The sequence below is a fragment of the Syngnathus scovelli genome, chromosome 3 (genome assembly GCF_024217435.2).
Source record: "Syngnathus scovelli strain Florida chromosome 3, RoL_Ssco_1.2, whole genome shotgun sequence".
Lineage (NCBI taxonomy): Eukaryota > Metazoa > Chordata > Actinopteri > Syngnathiformes > Syngnathidae > Syngnathus > Syngnathus scovelli.
In genome coordinates, this window is record NC_090849.1 from 14393153 (window position 1) to 14410038 (window position 16886).

General features: G+C 41.1%; 1 protein-coding gene across 1 annotated transcript in view; it reads right to left on the minus strand.

Moving 5' to 3' along the window:
* Positions 1–7176: 7176 nt before the first annotated feature.
* lmx1bb (LIM homeobox transcription factor 1, beta b) overlaps positions 7177–16886 on the minus strand; it is a 42453-nt gene continuing 32743 nt past the window's right edge. The window contains exons 5-10 of the mRNA XM_049763539.2: positions 14317–14549; positions 11612–11790; positions 11202–11279; positions 10764–10830; positions 9267–9428; positions 7177–8304 (exon numbers count right to left, since the gene is read on the minus strand). Coding sequence (XP_049619496.1) covers positions 8147–8304; positions 9267–9428; positions 10764–10830; positions 11202–11279; positions 11612–11790; positions 14317–14549 — 877 coding nt within the window. The 3' untranslated portion in view covers positions 7177–8146. The remainder of the gene's footprint in view (positions 8305–9266; positions 9429–10763; positions 10831–11201; positions 11280–11611; positions 11791–14316; positions 14550–16886) is intronic.

Here is a 16886-nt window from a genome sequence, read left to right on the forward strand (position 1 = left end):
GTTCTGGCTAGCTTTCTGCTGTGTGCAACGGTAGCTCTCTGTCAGGGCTTGCTTTTGAACTTCTACCTAAAAATACTTGAAAAGAAAATCAGGTCATGGCTCATCATTCTGCTTGTTTTTTTCTGTTACTGGTAAAAAATAAAAGCTGCATATTTGTAATGTCATTTGAATTTCCTTGGAATTGAAATTAATAACATTAGGGTTAATCTTAAATTTTGGGAAACACACAGTTGAAAATTATGTAGCTGAAAACACCTTATTTGACATGAATCGGTTTTAGCCACATGTGATGCATAAATGCAATAAGCACATTTAAAAAATGGTGTCCTTTGCTACGAGTCATTATGGGGGTTGACTGACATTGTTACCTTTAAACCGTTGTTTTGATTGTGTTCTTAAATTGTCGTGCAGTGTAATTTATGTTGTTTTTAACCACAAGGAGGTTTGCAGAAATTGCATAGAGTTTTTGTGCAACACTGTTACACGTTAGTAGAGGTGATATTTTTCCATTTTATTATTATTATCATTCTGCTGTTTTTAATCGCCATTGGTCTGTCATTTGAAAAGCTGTCCAATCTATCAGAGCATTCCAAAATGTCAGCCAAAAAAAAAAAAGCCTAATCACACAGCCATCTCTGTCAAAATCCGCCAATTTAATAACGAAAGCAAATGTATACACTTCATAATGAATTTGGCTATGTAGTGTGTTGTATAACAGAGTTTCACTTATTCAACTGCAAAGTCCCGCTCAGTGGCACGGCGTTCAACACCACGCGGCGTCATGTCTGGCTTGTCAGCAGAGGAAGTCAACAGAGAAGCTTCACGGAGGCAGGCATAGCAAGCGTGATGACATACACGAAGGCTGGGGTGATGAACGTGTGAACTCAGATACCGCCATACCATCCTGGGAGTCAGCCAGGGGAGAAAGCCAGGGGGAGTACCTTGACTTTGAGATTCAGGAGCCATATTCAGACAGACTGCCGTGAAGGTCTGACTTCACCACATTGGAGCTCACCGTAACTCGAGCCCGGCGCAGAGCCGCGCATGCTGATTTGCACAGCAGAAAGAAACGCATTGGCTGAGGCGAAGGAAGAGCCAAGGCAGGGATTAGGCGAGATATTACTCCTTTCAAAAACATCACAGTGCACGTCTGTGTTCTCCGGTGGTGGCTCCGCCTAAGTGACTGACTGTAGTGTAATCAATATTTACTCATAACACCAACTCTGGGAGGTTATGACCTTTAGTGTTTGTGATCGAAATGGAGCTCAGACATTCACTGATAATGCCGCCGCAGTCGCTCAAAACTAATTGTTGATCGAATGTGTTGCAGTACACCGCAATGAATAAATAAAAATCTAGTTGCAGCATAATAACATTTGTTTCTTTAAATGTACATGTTTTACAAAGGTATGACTTTACTAAAGGTCATACCGTCTATACCAGACCAAACATTTCATCTTTAAGTACATCTTCATTAAACACGGAAGAGGGACAATGGCCTTCCTTGCAGTGTCAACACTTAACCTCACCGGGAACTGCAATATTGTAAAAGAGCAAATCTCTTGCCAAATTGCTCCACAGTTAATAATTAAGCCATGACATTTAGGCCAGGCACCAAAAATCCATATGGTGAAATTTACTAACCTTTTGGAGCGCGCACCAGCGGAGGCTGCTCATGTGCACTTTATTTGTGTCCCTTTAGTCTTCATAATAAAACTGTCAAAAACACACTAAAAGACCAAGCTGTGCGCAAAGAAGGATTGTCTGCTGTTAACTGGAGGGGAGCATGAGGCTAATCAATGGGCCTCAAATCAAAGCGTTTTTTCTAGGAGCTTCACCTCGAGGGGAATTGGACAGCGTTCCAGCTGATAAATGATATTCATATCTAACATTATGGATTATTAATTGTCCTGATGAACTGATGATGAGGTTGCTGCACGCTACAATTTAAAAGGTCATTCAGGGCAGAACAGCACTGACCCCTGTCTTCGAAAAAAATATCATTATCATGTCAGTGCGGGTCATCGAGGAGGTCAAATGTGACACAAAGGTCATTAAATCTCAGAGCAATAGCTCCACTCTAAGTACAGCATCGATAGCCTGTGTGACACAAGATTTACAGCTTTATAAAGGTCTGTATGGAATTCCGTGGCTTATATCTAATTCATCTAAACAAATGAACACGCAACAAGGCAGATGACTTGTAAGACACAACCTTGGAAAAAAAAGGTCAAGCTTTATTTTCCAAGAAGTAATATGTTGAATAAATCAGTGATGTTCACAAGAGCGCTGCACCTCTCATCACACTCATCAAGGGTACATTGAAAACAAGGCAAAAATGACAGGAAGTAAGCCAAATACGGAATTCCCAACAGTTTGACTTAGCTGTTGACATTCAGATTTACTGTCTGTCCACGCTTAACTTGCCGTGTACACTGACGGTGATTTATCAGCCTCACAGGTGAGTTCTGTCAAAACCTGCAGCGCTTAAATATACAGCTGAGGGCTCACCTTGTCCTTCTCAGTATCCCAACGTCCAGAGTTAATGTTTGTAAGAGTTGCTGTGGACAGCAATTTTGCTCTGAAGTTCATTCCTGAGCAAGGGCAATGTTTTCTCTCCTCTTCATCCAGACCAGAAATGGGGAGTTAGTGTCTTTCTAACTGGATTGTGTTAAAACAGACGAGAAAAAAAAGACTTCAAACATTCCTCTTTTTATATGCTAACATGTTTTAAGAAGAGGAGTAACACATAAAGTGGATCCTTACTGATGTGATCATTTGTAAATTGTCAGAGTAACCTGAACTGCACTCTGAACTCTTCTCCAAACCTTGTGGACAGGATAGTCGGCTTTATCTCGCTCACTGACAGCTTTAATACTGGTGTCCTTGGACCGACAAGGAGGTGTATATGCATCACGCGGGGAGACAAAAAGATACGGTACAATTATTTGTGTTAACAGTGTGTCAAGTTGTTGATTCAGATCTGCAGTTTTGCATAATGCAATGACGTTATTTACCGTGTAAACATTGGAGAAACATTTCTAGTTTTTCCTTATACAAAGAGAACATGCAGTCATCCCTCCGCCCCGCCACTTGTACATATATCTTTAAAAAGTCACACAGCAGAGAGAAGGTTTGGTTTGATTCGCAAACCTGGATCCATAATTCTCCAGAGTATTTGGGAAAGTCAAGGGATTTTAAGATAGGTGATTGGGCGGGGCTTGGATTCCAACATCAAGAAAGGCTCTTAGAGGTTAGAAGTGCTGGCTTGTGTTAGACCCTAAGGTCATCATTCCTTCAACTCATGCCCCTGGCATCACCTTCCTCCTTCACTTCAAACACCCTGGCCACATTCCTGGACCATGTACCAATAAGCACTAATAATGCAGAAAAACGAAAAGCAAAACAGATGAGCTCCAATACTGAGGGGGATTACTGAGCCACTATCCGGGGCTCTATCTGCACCCTGGGCACTGAGAGGTGAATCCCACACCATCTTTTCTCAGGACAGGGAAAGAGGCGAGAGGTTAAAACATGGCAGCATATCAAATAAATGTGTGCAATGAACTTTTGGTTCTCAGCATGGAGGGATACATAATGGAATGCAACTCCTTTATTTTCATTTGGTGCAAGAATTTTTTTTCATTGCAAGTCAAAATAGGCTCATGTTCTTGGTAAACCTGTGTTTCCTCACGTACATAATATCACGCAAACAGTCAAGGCAGCGGCGTTTTGAACTGCAGACTACCCCAATAAAGCAACACACACTGCTGCAAAGACACTTGGCTGAGAGCCATGTTTCTGGTCAAACCAAACTACAGCCTGTCATGCCATCACACAAACCCTCAAGGCACAAAAAAAAATATGTGGCAGCCGCTGGTTAAATATCTCCCTTTAACAATTAACCACACAGCATGGAAAATGCCCAATGAAAACACCCAAAAGCGCCCCTTTGCTCCGGCTAGGGACTTACTGTGAACTCCTGTGAACTCTCTGAAATCATGATACCTTTAGACTGTATTTAGCCTGCAAAATATATTTTTGGCTCATGCTTTCGTAGTTATCCCGAAATATAGCCTTTTGAAAGTGTTGTGTGATTGCCCAAAACTGAAGACTTTCAACAAATGTTGCTGTTGGTTTTGTTCTGCTCAGGCAGCAACGTACTTGAATTTACCGTTACAATAACAACAGATCACGAGACAGACGTTTTCTAAAGGTCTGCCACCACAAACCTCCAATTGTGTTACGGGGAGAAATTTCAGGATTTTGACTATCTAGTGAAAATATTGTCACTGGGCTCATTTCCTATGCGGTTAGAGGACAGCAGAAGAGTAAACGTGTGAAGCGTTTACTGAAGGGCGGCTCTTAATTCGCCATGAGTTCGTGTGTGTGTCCGTCTGAGGCTCCAGCTCAGGTTTCAGCTTCACTGTTTTCATATTGAGACCACACTTACCTCAACCTCTGAGAGGCTTCTTTGGCTGATTCTCACCCAACGAACAGGCAATGACGTTGATTATAGTCACTCATTGGCTCTACTGTTTGTCAAAATTGAAGCCCCAAAACAGGAGGTGAGGAAAATATCTTAGAGGTTTTGTATAAGGATTGTATAAGGCCATTCCGTGCACTCTGGTTGAAATTAACTTTCAAAACAAACTTTTCAGGAACTGGCCAAATGTTTTAAAGTGTTGCCTGAAGGTGGCAAAGAACATTTGCATTAGTGATTGATTTATCCCTTTGAGTAAAGTAACAAAAAGCAGAGGTGTCAAAATTAATTTGCAGTTAACCAAAAGAACAAGAATTGTTTTATTTTATTTTTTTATTTACTTGGCAAATGAATTTATGAAATCAAACCATTTATAAGGAATTACTGACAGGTTTTCCAATATTTTTTTCAAATATTTAGGGAGCGGTGCATCTCCAGCTGTCTTTGTCTATCCACTTTGTGTGCAGGGCCACTACAGGCAACACCAGGAAAAAAAGCGCAACAATTGCATTCTGCGCTTGCTCACAGTTGCACTAGCCTGGTCTCGACCGGTCTTGATCAGAAATCCCCAGTCCGCCCTGTCCAAGACTGAGACAAGACCGAGTATAAATGGCTTTGATTTTGAGATGAGACCAAGTCCCTTAAAATGTGTTTTTGAGACCTCGATCAATCTAGAGAACTACAACATTACATTCAATTAGACAGAGAATGTTGAAAGCTTTGTTATTTCAGGTTTGGAAGGAAATCAAATTATTATTGTCGTCAAAAACATCCAACAAGTCTCATAAATCCACAAATGGGGAATAACTTGCTTCCCCGAATGTCACAGATCGGAATGGAGCAGGGCGACCAAATGCAGCTTGGACCAGGGTTTATTGAAGGGAAAAGGTAGTTGGAAGAGAGGATAAGGGGAACAAACTAACAGAACCGGCAAACAGACATAACTTAACGGACCAACCGACAGACTGGCTAACCGAAACAGAACTGACAAAGACAGGAACCAAGAAACAAGAACGACCCGGGAGGGAGTGACACGCAGACAGGACTTAAATACGAGACAGGTAACGAGAGGCAGGCGACTGTAATTAGTACATTGATTGTGAGTAGACACAGGAAGGGAGGGGCGAGTACACCGACGCGGACAGAAACCATGACAACCAACACACAATAAAACAACCGGGGACGAGTCATGACACCGAATCTCTTGCAATTGCCATTATTGGCCCTTAGTTCACATCATTCTTCTGCTGTCCCTGTTTTCAACCTTATAACTGCCCTAGATCTCAATCAATCCAGATCTTAGAAGTGGTTAATTTTTTTTGTCTTTTTAAAATCCAGTTGTCATCTGTAGAGTTTGAGAAGAAGTAACAACTATTTGGAGAAAATAAGGGGTTGGAACTGGTATGTTTTTAAATGTTTAAAGTAAAGGTAGAAAGTCGTGAGAAAACATTTCCTATATTTCTAACATTTTCCACCACTGACAAAGATGGCTCCAAATGTCACAGCATTTTGCCTCTGGGGATCCGTCACCTTGAGGTGTTACACGTGAAGAGATTTTGAAACCTGGGTGTCATCTTGATAGTGGAGATTTAGTGCTGGAATGTTTCAAAGCTTTGACATCTCTAGCTCCCTTTACTCAGGGTGTCCCTTTCACAGTAAGAGCATAGTCTTGCAAAACAACAACAAATATTATTGGAGAGTTTTTGGAATCTGTGTGTTCATGTGACAATGCTGATTGAGGGTGGAAGCAAACATGACTGTCGGAACAAGCTGTCACAGAGATGAAAGATGAAAGCACACCCAGGTGGCTCTTGCAAGCAGCCGCCATACGAGGCCTCGGGACCTGGGCGAGGTTTACGCTCCAGTGTTGTAGGGCTACAGCCACTCCTTTCACTCTAACCAACTCAAAATGTTGGTTTGTTTGTTTATTGTGATTTCATTGCTGTCACCTATGGTGTTGCCATCTATCACTGTATGTACATGCGTTGAAGTAATCCAAGCCCGTCCAGTGGCCACAGCCATTGACAATATTATCTGTACCACGCGTTCTTAGAATTCTGTTTATTATCATGAATTTTAATCAGTTTATAATGTCTTTATGAATTGGAACTGAACTTGTGATACTTTGTTGTTTTTTGCATTTTTAATTGAACTAACAATTTGTAACAATTGGAGGATAAGTGATTTTGATAATGGATTGATGGAAGTTATGAATGGTAGTCTGTAATGTTGATGTTACAATCTTTTTAGAAATCACCTGTGCAGCCATAAAAAAGTCATAATTTCTTCATGCAACATACTATATATACCCTATTATAGTCCGCATACACTATTTTCTTCTTTGTCGAATATGATTTTAACTCATTCTTTGCAAAACTGCTCTTTTTCAATCAGTTTCCTGAAAATCAGCAGCGATGGTTCACTTGTGCTTCTGTTTACAATGTCCACACTGCAGCACATGGATTAAGGTTTATCATAAACAAGAAACTAATGTCCTTGTCTGGCCTCTAACAGAGTGAAACGTATAAGCCTGCTGTCAGTTTTGAAATCTGAGCTGTTGACAAGGATTTGTGCAAGACTACCTCATTTGACCCTTCCTGTCGCAATTATGCAACTGAATAAATATTTGTCATGTTATTGTTATTTAATGTTTTAAATTCAGTACTCTGAATAAGGCCATTGGTTCAATGTGATCAGGAGAAAGACATTGTTTATTCATCAAACCAGTCAACTTTGGTCAATTAGCAACTTTAACATTTTGAGAATGCACATATGACAATGACAACAAAGAGTGTATGGTCTGTACGAAATAAATAGCACATTGCTCATTTACAGCTCGGCTTGGGAAAGGGGTTAATCTTCATATTAAAATGGCACACAGATAAGTTGTGAAACTTGTGAACTCACTAATTGCTCAACAAAAAAGTTCTCCTTTTTAAATAAAGCTTTTCATTTTTAATATGTACCTTCAAGAGCCTGTTATAGTTAAATAAATAGAATGCTTTCCATTTTTAACATGCACATCCAATTTGCCTCGGAAAATTATTTACATTTCACTGATCTTACTAGTTCACCATATTCTCCACCTTTTTTTTTCTTAGTCGTCGAAAACGTTTCTTTCTCTCCACAAACTCTCAAACACACAAATGTACAGTCACGCTCGCAGACATGCTGCACCTATTTACTATTAACACAATATCTAGTACCTATCCATAGTGATCAAAATGCGAGCGGTAAACCATGTAGTGTTAAGAAGAAACAATCCAAACACCACATCTTAACCGAGGGGGATGAATTTGAAATGTTTTGTTCACAATTGATCATGCACTGTATAAATTCACGCTGTTATTTGGTTTGAGAGTGTATCAGCGGCTTTAATATCTACGTGTGAACCAAGGAAAGAGTAATACGGATCTCCTGTTAGGGATGAACGATCCTACTGAATGGTTTCTAACAATTAACAAGTCTTGTTTTCTTCACTGTCCTACAAGTGGTTTTGCAATCTTGGAGTAAGCGTCCACGCATAACCGGGAGAAAGCCAACGCAGGTGCTTTCTTCTGTCGTATCCGTGCTTGATTACAAACTCCCGAACGGAAGGCTTTCGGTAGAGATGCGCAGTTTGTTCTGTGCCGTTTTTTTCCCCCTCATCCTTTCTTTGTCGTTTCATGAAGCAAAATAGGAGTTTTGCATGGAGTACAGGCGGTCGATTGGATTCCCCACACGGGCCTGCATGGAGTTGACTTCTGATGATGCCATGAAGCAGTCACTTAGGCTGGTTAACGACGTGTCACTGTCGATGTCGTGGAATGCAGAATCGTTACCTGTGTGGAATAAAGCACACAATCTGTCAGAAGCAGAGGGATAAAAAGCAACAAATGCACAAATCACTATAATCTTGCAATTGATGGTAGCGCTGGGAAATTAGAATTACTAATTGTCACGATGAGGAATTGTGTTTTTGTGTCATCACAATTGTGAAAACTGTTTCCTCAGATATCATCAAAGCTCACTTTTTGCGGCCCTCGCTGGGACAATTGTGCTCTGTGAGGGCGCATGTAAACAAGGGGCTTCCTCCTAAAAGATCTGGCTAATAGCAACTGTTTACGCCTTTCATAAAACCTCAACATGTTATTTTTCTAAAGGGAATAGTTAACTTTATTACACTCTGGATCTTAATGATAGTGCACAAAATGGGGACAGTGTTTTGAGACATATCTTTTAATGCCTTGCCAATATTGTTCTTTTCCCCAAACCAAAGGAGAGTGATGAGACCGGGGATTTAGGTTCTTACTATCAAGAAGAACTAAATGGAGGCAAATTATAAAGAAGTTATGAACTTGAGGAAATGGTCCCTCTGGGCTTTGTTGAGGACATCACTCTGAAAAGTGTTATTCCAGGAACATCCTGTGGATTAAAACTTGATTGACTGATATTTTCCCCCTCCTCTCGTTTGCAATTTAATGTCTTAGCAAAATCTGCGACGAGCTGCGCTCGCTTCCTGATGTGCTGGCAGATAGGACCCCCAGTCTCCCACACTGACCGAGCACATGTTTCTAACCGCCAACATCATCAGCAACGGGATGTCTCAAAACTTGGGGGCAGAGATCTTGAAACCACATGATCCCCCAAACACAAACGCGTATCTTATCTCATGTGGGAGGAGAAGCTGCTGGCACTTAAATCAGGTTGCTGTGGCTTGAAAATATGTTCCACGCTGGGGAGCTATGAGATTGATCAATGGGGGTGGGGGCAGACAAGTAAGCGGGGGTTACTGGATGCTCACCATATGGGTTCATGTGGTCCCCGGGCATTTGTGGGGGGGTAAGCCCCTGTTGGAATGGGTCTGTGCTGTAGCCATTCTGATCCATGGCAACCAGCTGCTGCTGTGGCGGTGGGAGAGGTGTGAAGGAGCTCATCATCCCCTCCATTCGATTTGACATTACTTCTGCAAGAAAGCGAGCGCATATGAGGACAAGTTTGCACAATGAACAATTGTTGGATTGTTCGAAGATAAATCTCCATGCAGTCACCTGTGCATGTAATTTCTTGTGTTTTTGAACAGGCACGCATTAGAATATTTTTATTTTCTAATTTAAAATTCCCAGTACTTATTGTTGTACATTACAACACTTTGATTTTTATTGTTTCATTTTTTTGTATAAACCATGGGGTAGTATTCTATTTATTTGTAATTACTTTATTATTTCTTAAATTACTGATAGTCATTTTCTGTCAGACAATATGATATGATAATCCATTAACCCACAACAGAGGACTTTTGTATTATCAGGAAAAAAAAAAGATCCATTCCAAAACACACGCACGCACACAGACAAACACACACACAAACATATATTGAGATTTTGCGAACACAAAATGTATTGATCATTTTTATTATATAGGTGATAATGATTGAGGGTGTCGAATTTTGCAATGATTTATTTAGCCATTCAAGTAAGACTAATGGGAAAAAAAAGGGCAGTTCTTGTGAGGTAGCCACAAGCTCCAAATAGCGAACTGGCGTGCATGCCTTTGTTGGTATTACCTTGGAAACCTCCTGAAACGCACTCGGCTACAGTCCTATTGCCAGTTCCTTTGACAAACACTGCTCTGAGCAAAGTGACTGATGAAGACCCAGCTCTGGGGGCTTCTTCCAAGGCAATCCAAACTGCTCGCACAATTCTATCTGTCCACAAAGTCTTCAAAAATAACTTTTAAATTACATTTGATGTGTTTTTGTTCACAAATTTTATATATTGTTTAATCTGGGCAAAATGTGTATTTAACAACTTAATGTTATATTTTTTTTGCTTGAGAGAATTACAACTAATTGTGAACAATAAAGAAGCATAAGGGGAAGATCATCTTTCAATGACATTTTAGTGCTGCTCTAGTACTTTTCTTTTATATGCTCATCATGGCTTTATGTTCACGTAAAACACATCCTGCATGTAATATCTTTGCCACGAGGATATGATTAAAATGTAAAATGTAGTGGAAAGTGAATATATGTATATTTTTTCATCATCAAAACGTGTCACTTAAAGTGTAGTGTATATTGTGCACGCTTAAGTGTGCTGCTGATTTTGTACTATTAAAGAGAATAACAAAATATTCTATATTTTTTAAAGGAGGAAGATTTTTTTTGGTTGATTTGTGAAGATTTTTTTGTTTTTAAAGATATTTTCTTGTTGACTCATACTGCAGTCATACTGTAAAATGAGATAAAAGTAGAGCAACAGCTGAGAGTAAAAGCTCCTCGTGTGTACTCAGTCACTACCTTGCCCAAGTCTCTGGGAATTCTGTTGTTCTTGTTGTTGCTGCTGTCTTCTGGCCAACTTCTTCATCTAAACGAAAGAGTCAAAGTTGAGAGGAACTCCCAAAACTAACATGCGCTCTTTAATTTAGAAAGGATGCTTCAGGCTCTTCACCCTCGCGTGAACTGCATGAAATCTGTATCGGAGTGCATTTCATTGTCAAGAATCAAAGGATTTTACAAGATAGTCATCGGCCTGAGGGAGGGCGTAGACATTTAGTGCATCAGTGTGCTAGATTTGCAACTTCAAGTGATATTTCTTTTCGTTTTGCAGTCGTGAAAGGAATGCAGTGATAACTTTAACACACATAGTTTTGGTGATTTATTCACTGGACTCTTTCTGTAAATTCAAGATGGAAAAGGGCTGTCCATTACGTGCGCAAATCGTCTAGTTTCTCCCACCTTAGCTCTCTGGTTCTGGAACCACACCTGGACCACCCGAACACTGAGCCCTGTCTCTGCAGCCAACGTCTCCCTCACCTGAAGACAATAATTTTAAGCACCATGAACAACGTATAAACATACAGCATCATGCTATAAACCAGGCATGTTCCAGCATTTGCTTTGTTTTTTAGGGACCTTGGAAATGCCGCCTTTTCTTTTGTCGCTGGCCACGTCAAAACTTTGGAGGCACTTCAATTGCAATATGTTTATTATATCAGCTTCAAAACTCAATTGGTTCAAATGAAACTTCGAATGTACTGCAGCTTATTTGACTGTTTATTAGGCCAAACATGTTCAAAATGAATGAGTAAATGTTGATGTGATCAAAAATGCATTCCCAACATTATTTATTGCAGCCTCATACGTACCTTCCTGCAAGGTTTTGAGGATACCTCAAAGGAGGCCTTGAAAGCTCGTCTCTGCTGAGTAGTCAAAATGGTCCGTGGTCTTTTAGGTCTCCTGGGATCCTTGCTGTCATCCCCTTTTCCCTGGCCTCCCATGCCTCCTTTCTCAGGCTTGATGTCCAATTCCTCATCGTCAGTTTTTTCTGCAAGAGTTTGCATCATCAGTACGTTTGAACTAACTACACCCTTTTGTCTGTGACAGGCTACTGATGAATATACATGTATTCTTCGCTCTTCCAGAAGATTCACACACTACAAATGCATATTCAACGGACACGCATGTGTTTTGAATATGGTTATCAATTAGTTTCCAACGAAAACTTGTCACATGCATGATTGCACTCACAGACATCTACAGCGTGCGCTTGGAGTGCACAGTGAAGTATGTCCATTTATCATTAGACTGGACACTGTGTCACTTGTAACATATTGCCCTCAGCTTTAGCTGATTTGCACCGAATCAATCTCTGATAAGAATACTATGTTAAGTTTAACAAAGGTAGTGCTCGGACATATGGAGAATGCATCTTCTACAATGAAGCATAAGAAAGAGCTAACTTAGAGTTATATTTTTATTGTCACAAGCAGGATATTAGACCAAAAGAAAATAAGTGTAAACTACATTAAAAAAGAAAAGTAAAACTCTGAAGGAGAAAATGGCAATGACATTGTACCACTGTTGTGAAATTTAAATTAATTTGAAAAGCCAATTTACATGGAAAAAAACCCTCATCTAATGCACCAAAACAGAAACATTTTCGACTTTGTTTGATGCACTAACATCAGAACAGCCGCATGTCGACTTAAGTTTCAGGGGCAGCTGCTCTGAGAAAATGGGTGTGTGTTTATTCTGCAGGAGCAGTACGGGGTAGCTCCTCACACAATGACGTCACACAGTGAGGACCCAGTCGAGCAGAGGAATGAGCAGATATGTAAATTTGCGTTTCTTTTTGGTGAGGTATTACCAATTTAAGATGGCTAAAAGTAAAAAAAAAAAAAAAAAAAAGATTTAGCATGATATAACTCCTTTAAAGTGAACGAATCTAGCCTGAGTATGAATAAAACATTTTTGGGAGAGGCAAACATGATTTCTTAGTGTCTGGTTCTGATGTGTAAATACATTTGTCTATTGCAAATATATATTCTGTCTAGCACATACTAAGGTTAACCTCTGTTCATGTCAACATTTTCTCCATCTTGAAATTTGGAGACATGCACAAAAGCCTGTGCGATACTCTGGGACACGAGCGAACAAGGATGAGGCAGAGCAAATATTCCCACAAGTTGACAAAAGTTGACATAGGCACAGATGTATTTGACAAATTCCCTGCTTTTGTGCGTGTTTAAATGTGAGCCAGATGGTAGTGAACAGTGAGACTTGGCGACCTGCCTCATTGTGTGAGGAGGCTATGGGCGAGGAACACTCGAGCCGATAAGAGCGGAGATGCAGGCGTTGTGCAGAAAGGCCCCAAATCCCTTTGTCACTCACCATGATACAGTGATTTAATTCTTTCCAGCACCACAGCCTGCCCACGCATGGATAGCTATTAGAACAGAGGGGCTTGGCTGAGTGCTGGATCCACTTCCTACTGTATCATAAACTTGTGCTCCCTGCTCGAATTAGAAAGCTACCAAAACAACAGATCAAGTATTGTTGTAAGCTTTTCCAGCAAGTGATGTCTGCCGAATTGCAGCTGTTTAAGGATAAATCATGGTTTCGTTGTTATCTTTTCGATACGCTCACGGACCACATCTTTAGCTACACCTGCGCAATCCAGTATAAGAGCTGATGAATTGGATTAATTAGAGATAAGGAATTAAAACATGTTATATTGCAGGCAACCCAAAGATTGCAAACACCTCTGAGCAGTGCAGTTTGACACCACTTCAAAATATAACTAGCGATCAGATAAATAAATTGATATCACTGGCAAGACAGCACGGTGACTGTTCAGAGGTGCAGAAATCAATTACAGCTTCGGCCTTCCTGTGTGGAGTTTGGATGTTTTCTGTGAGGGTTTCCTCCGGCTGCTCCGGTTTCACACCACAACTTAAAAACAAAGACTGACCACTCCAAATTGTGTCTTGGTGTGATTGTGAGTGGTTGTTTGTCTATGTGTGCCCTGTGACTGGCTGGCGACCAGTTCAAAGTGTACCCCTCCTACTGTCCAAAAACTGTTGGGATAGGCTCCAGTACGCCGGCCAACCTCGTGGGGATAAGCGGTTCTGTTGAATGAATGCATATTGCTGGCCAGTAAATGTCAAGTACCGATAAAAACAACCTACACCTATAATGAAAAAAAGTACAATAAAAATGTTGATTTTATTTTGTGCAACTGCTTAATGAAATGTTATTGAGTAAAGTCTACACACAAATTTTTACAGTGTACAAAAGTAAACATAACACATTAGATTGTGTGTTATACTTGATGGTAGAAGATGTGCACGTATGCTTAAAATTGTAGTCAGTGAGTGTGCATGTGTCCGTGCGTGTGTGCGTGTGTGTGTGTGTGTATAGCATGTGAACACCACTTGAATCCAGTTAGGACCTCAGAGCTAGCTGTCACTGCAATGGCACCGCACGCATAAAACCCAACACCTCAGTGTCATGTGATGGTCGCACCTCAGTACTGTTCTCACTCTTCTGTGAAAGGGCGCACGGGGCTCACCTGAGTCTGAGTCATCTGGGCTGACCGAGCTGAGTAAGTCCTTCTCCCTCTCATAGTCGACCTTGCACAGCAGCTGACCCTCCTTCAGGACAAACTCGTCGCCTTTTCTCAGCTGGCGGTCGCACACGCAGCAGCAGAAGCAGTTCAGGTGGTAGACACACTCCAGAGCTCGCATCACAAACTCTGTCGGGGCAATCTTCTCCATGCACCCGCTGCACTTGGTTGCAAACAACCTATAGATGAAAAAAAACATTTGTTTTTCTCCAAAATTATAGTTTTACAGAAAAGTTAAAAAAAAAAAACATAACAGAGGTAAGTATTGTTGGTTTGTTTTTACCCAACATTGGGTTAATTAATTTTGACACAGCAGATTGGGTTGATAATTGGATTGGGGCAGGCTGAAAAGCTGAAAATGGTCATCATCTTGGTCAGTTTTGTTGTGTAGTGAAGTTGAAATAAATTAAATGTAACATTCTTGGAAGATGTTTGCAGCTAGATGGCCGCTGATGTTGGATGCATCAGTTAGCATATCAGAGTCCATGATTCATTACTGACTGCTGAGTGTCATATCTTATCTAACAATCTGACATCATGCCTCCGTGTTGCAACACCGCTTGGGTCGTCTGTCCAATACCTTCGTCTTCTTTTGTGATCATTCAGTAAAATGCTTGGATTGCTTCATTGGTGACTTTGAGTCATTTAATTTGTGCTTGCTTGTTCAGAAGAAGCCATATAAAAATGAAGCAAGGAGGCATCGAGCGTGGTTGATGTTGTCCAGCCGTAAAGCTGGATTTATTAGCAGCGTCTTTGTTTGCCCTGGTGAGGAAGACAGCTGGCAGCCGCCTATCTATTTGTGGTGAGCATCTATTTCATTGTGCGACGCAGGGAGGCAACGAGAGGACTATTTAACATCATGGACTGTTTCGGGGCAGGGATGAGCGATGGTGATGAATATAATGTGTAAATATGAGAAGAGGGTTTTGTCATGGTAATCGTGTTCTTGGTGCTGATTGAGTGCTGATAGGGTGTGTGTGTTTGTCTGTGTTAACACGTGTGCAAGCAGCACCCGGCAGCTGTATGCATGCTGGAAAGAAGTGTGGTTTCTATTGTTGACTGCATGCAGCTATCTTTGAAGGTGATTGCGTCACTATTGCTCAATGCAACCAGCTTTTTATGTTACCTTAATTACACATCAACAAGTCCAATCTACCTGCATTTGACACAACTGTGCAGTGTATAGAACATGTTTAAACGTTATTAACTTTTCAGCCTTCACACAGCAGCAATCTAGCCCAAGCAAGGTTCAGAAAATCCTATAATCTTCCATTTATTACAATAAGTTAAGAAGATTATTATTCAACTATGGAAAAAGTGGAAAGAAATGTTGGCAACTTTCTAAAACAAGCGTCCGTCTTTTTTAAGTGAACTGGCAACGTGGACGTACTGTAGCTTCTAAACAAACTACTAGGCTTGTCCATTTGATAAAAGGAACATCAGAAAGCACTTTTTTTTTTCTTTATTTGGGAAAAAGAAAAAAGAAAAAGCTCACCCTGGCAAAACTGAATATTCAGGAACTAGTTGCACATTTTTAGAAGGATTAGTGTGTTACATGCTGGGATCAGTGGAAAGAAGTGATGAATCTCTCAAGACAAGTTCCCAGCTCTAATGTTTAGCTAATGATTGACGGCTTAGGCTAAGAAAGAGAGCGAAAAGTTGAGGAAATGACTTGTTAGCACGGTTTGGATATGTTCAGGAGTCTGCATTCACCTACAGCCGCTCTCTCAAATCTTCTCATCTAGATGAAAACATTCTCATTCAGCCCCCGTTCCTTTCTTCTCTTCCGTGCACCGAGTCTAATCTTGTAAGCCATTATTTTTCTATTTCCCCTCTCTGTCACTTTGCATTATTTTTGCTGCTGTAATTCCTATTCGTCCCTTCTGGAATCTTCCTGTCCTGCTTTGTCCTCGACTCTAATCCGGACTTTCTGCCTGTTTTCAGCCCCTGGTCCCCATTCTCTGCGGGGTTCAGATGGAATAGCCATGCATGACGCCCCTTCTATGGCAACCACACCTCCACAGGAAGGCAACGGCGACTTTTCGGATGGGCAGAGAGGGCCTTTGAGAATCTGGCAGCAGAAGTAAATCCTTCTCTAAGGAACAAGGAGAATTAGCAGGGAGCAGTGGACTAGGGATTTAACCCTACCCCTCTCCTTTGAAAGGCACAGTCAGGCCCACTCCTGCGGCTCGCCACAATCAAACAGAAGAGGAGTGGGGAGGTGGCAGTGGGGAGAGGAGAACACAAACTCCCTGAATGACACAAGCAGTGGATTGTGGAGGAGCCTAATCCCACTTTAATACCTTTCCAAGTTCAGCTGCTAAAGAATGCTCTTTAAAACAACACCGCTGTGTGAGCAGTGAAGGTTGACCAGGGGGAGGCACGCCATTCAACCTCCCCAACATTACCTGATTAGTGGTTTGAGGTCCGGGGCCACTGGGCCAACGTGCCAGCGGGAGGCAGGCCAGAGGACATAAAAAATGATTTCATGTCGACAACAAGCAGATCTGTGATAA